The following is a 2,500-nucleotide window of genomic DNA, read 5'->3' on the forward strand; positions in this document are numbered from 1 at the left end:
CGCAGCGGGATTTGAGCCTTCGACCCACAGGCCGCAAGCTGAGTGTATGTATACCACTTGTCTACAAAGCCATGAAGGTACTCGTTCACACTAGAGTCGGGTCTAGAGTTTTGCGATCATTTTTATTTATGTAGTCACTAACCGCACTCAACATTGCCTAAATTTTGTTACTAACGGAAAGCAAGACCGACGCCTCCGATGATGGTGTTAATCAACAAAACGACAAAGAAAAATAAACTAAAGTTTTTATAACAAACAAATCTTTTTAAAAAATATTTTTATAACAATGATCGCTAAGTAGATATTGGATATTGTATTTTCTTGTTCATTGCCATGTTTATTATAGAAGAGTGTACAAAATTAATTGTATTTTCCCAGCCATCTAAGAGACAGTAATTTCTTCATCCGAGTCTACATCAGTAACAATATCTTCATCATCTTCATCATCAATATCTAACCCTTCATGTCCTAATTGCGCATGCGTATAATTGGGCAAATCCATATTGTTGTGTTCCGGTGAATACAGAGGACTAGACGGACGGCTGGATGAAATGGGACTTCCGGATTGAGACATGGAACACCCGTTGTCCAGGTTGAAATCATTGTCACCCCTATTGTCTTGTTTGGACTCTTCCGGTTCCTTCACATCGCTAAGGTCTGGATTTGGGTTACTTTTATTTGGGAGAGTGGCTTCCCTGCTGCCTCCCGTGGACAAGAGTTCTCTTTCTTTGGAGTTACGCCACTTCATCCGTCTGTTTTGGAACCAGATCTTTACCTGATAAAAAAAAAAAAAAGAAAGAGAAAATAGATTTTCAGATATACTCGTGCAAATTTGTAGAGAACATGACTGGCTCGGGGGAAGAAAATAGTTGTGAATACTTTTAAAAATGTAATTAATAAGTCAACTACGATACACTTTGTCGTGATGACTTTTTGTCATCTTTCGTCTGTCGTTGTTGTTGTTGTTGTTGTTGTTGTTGTTGTTGTTGTTGTTGATCTTCTTCTTCTTCTTCTTCTTCTTCTTCTTCTTCTTCTTCTTCTTGTATTGATTTTTATTGTTTTGAATTGATTGTATTGATTTTTTTTTCATAGCGCCCTGAGCACCTTTGAGTGGAAGTGTGCGCTTTATAAATGCTTCATTATCTTCTTCTTATTATTATTCTTCTTCATCTTCTTCTTGTGCGGCTATGTGGTCTTGTGGTATGGCACTCACTTTCGGATCGGAAGGTCCTGGGTTCGAGCCTCGCTCGGCGCATAAATGACTTCTTGGAGATGGCTCTTTACTCACATTCTCTCACCGTACTCAGGTGTAAATGAGTACCTGGCGGTTAACAGCGTTGTCTCTGTGCGAAAAAATTGTAATATCGCCTAACAGGCGTCATGTCTCGTTATACTTGTTACGTGTTGCTGTTGGTCAAGGGCCTTTGTAAAGCGCTTTGAGCACGATTAGTGGATGTTGCGCTGTATAAAAGCTCAAGTTTTTCCCTTCATTTTCTCTTCCTCCTCCTCCTTATCTCCTACTCCTTTTCTTCCTCCTTCTTTGTAGACTCATTCCTCCTGAGTATGACTGGCGATGTGTCGTTAAAATGAGGAAAAGACCGCAAATCTATTGTAATTTTCTTGTCTTTTGATTAGTAATATGCAGGGGCGTGGCATGCTAACAGTATAAGGTGGTGCCAGAATAAGAAGAAAATAACTTAAAACATGCTATATTTGTAAATACAAAAGAAAGTAAAAATTAAAGAAAAGACTAAAGAAGTAAGAGGCGGCATATACCATTTCTCAGTTTTATTATTTTTAAAAGTGCTGTAATCCATTTTTAAAAGATGGATGCGGTGCCAGGCACCAAATCAACCAATATACCCACGCCCCTGGTAATAGGTATATTTGTGAAAAGAACGAACTTAAATATATTTATTTCTTATTCATGATGAAGCTCATGAGTCAATTTTTTAAAAGCCTCAACAATATTCAATAACTTATGTTCAACAAGGTAATTCGTTCCTAAAATGGAACATATTTGGGGAAAAACTTGATACATAGACTGTCTGCTTTGGGTAGAAAAGGCGTGACGTCACACCTTCTACTTTTCCGGTTCCAAAAGCCTTGGAAGTGTATGTGTAACCAGCCCTTCGGAGGAATAATAATGAATTGGTTACATAAATCTTTTTAGTGGCAGGGTGTATATGCAGATTATTAGAATCACGGGCCGTAAAAGAGTGAGAGTGGCTAGTCTTTTTTGACGACAAACATTTTAGACTGGAAAATTACATGCCGTCACTCTAAAACCACAAGATTAATTACACAAGGCATGCATCCAGTCCTCCAGAAAAGTGGTTTTACACTTCCAATGAGATTGGAACCAGTTTTTTCACATCACACTTTTGCTCCTTATTTATTAGATTTAAACATACTAGGCCAGACTTGGTCTGAGCTGATGATGACACAATCTCAGCTCACGATTTACGAATTCTGCCTTAGGAATCAATATGTAAATAGG

The 2,500-nt window shown here is 38.2% G+C and overlaps 1 protein-coding gene across 1 annotated transcript in view; it reads right to left on the minus strand.

Annotated features, from left to right (window-relative positions):
* Window positions 1-382: 382 nt before the first annotated feature.
* LOC144978946 (uncharacterized) overlaps window positions 383-2,500 on the minus strand; it is a 28,860-nt gene continuing 26,742 nt past the window's right edge. The window contains exon 6 of the mRNA XM_078925565.1: window positions 383-775. Coding sequence (XP_078781691.1) covers window positions 383-775 — 393 coding nt within the window. The remainder of the gene's footprint in view (window positions 776-2,500) is intronic.

This window comes from Berghia stephanieae, chromosome 8 (assembly GCF_034508935.2).
Source record: "Berghia stephanieae isolate SIO BIC M18660-M18661 chromosome 8, UCSD_Bste_1.3, whole genome shotgun sequence".
NCBI classification, from domain to species: Eukaryota; Metazoa; Mollusca; class Gastropoda; order Nudibranchia; family Aeolidiidae; genus Berghia; species Berghia stephanieae.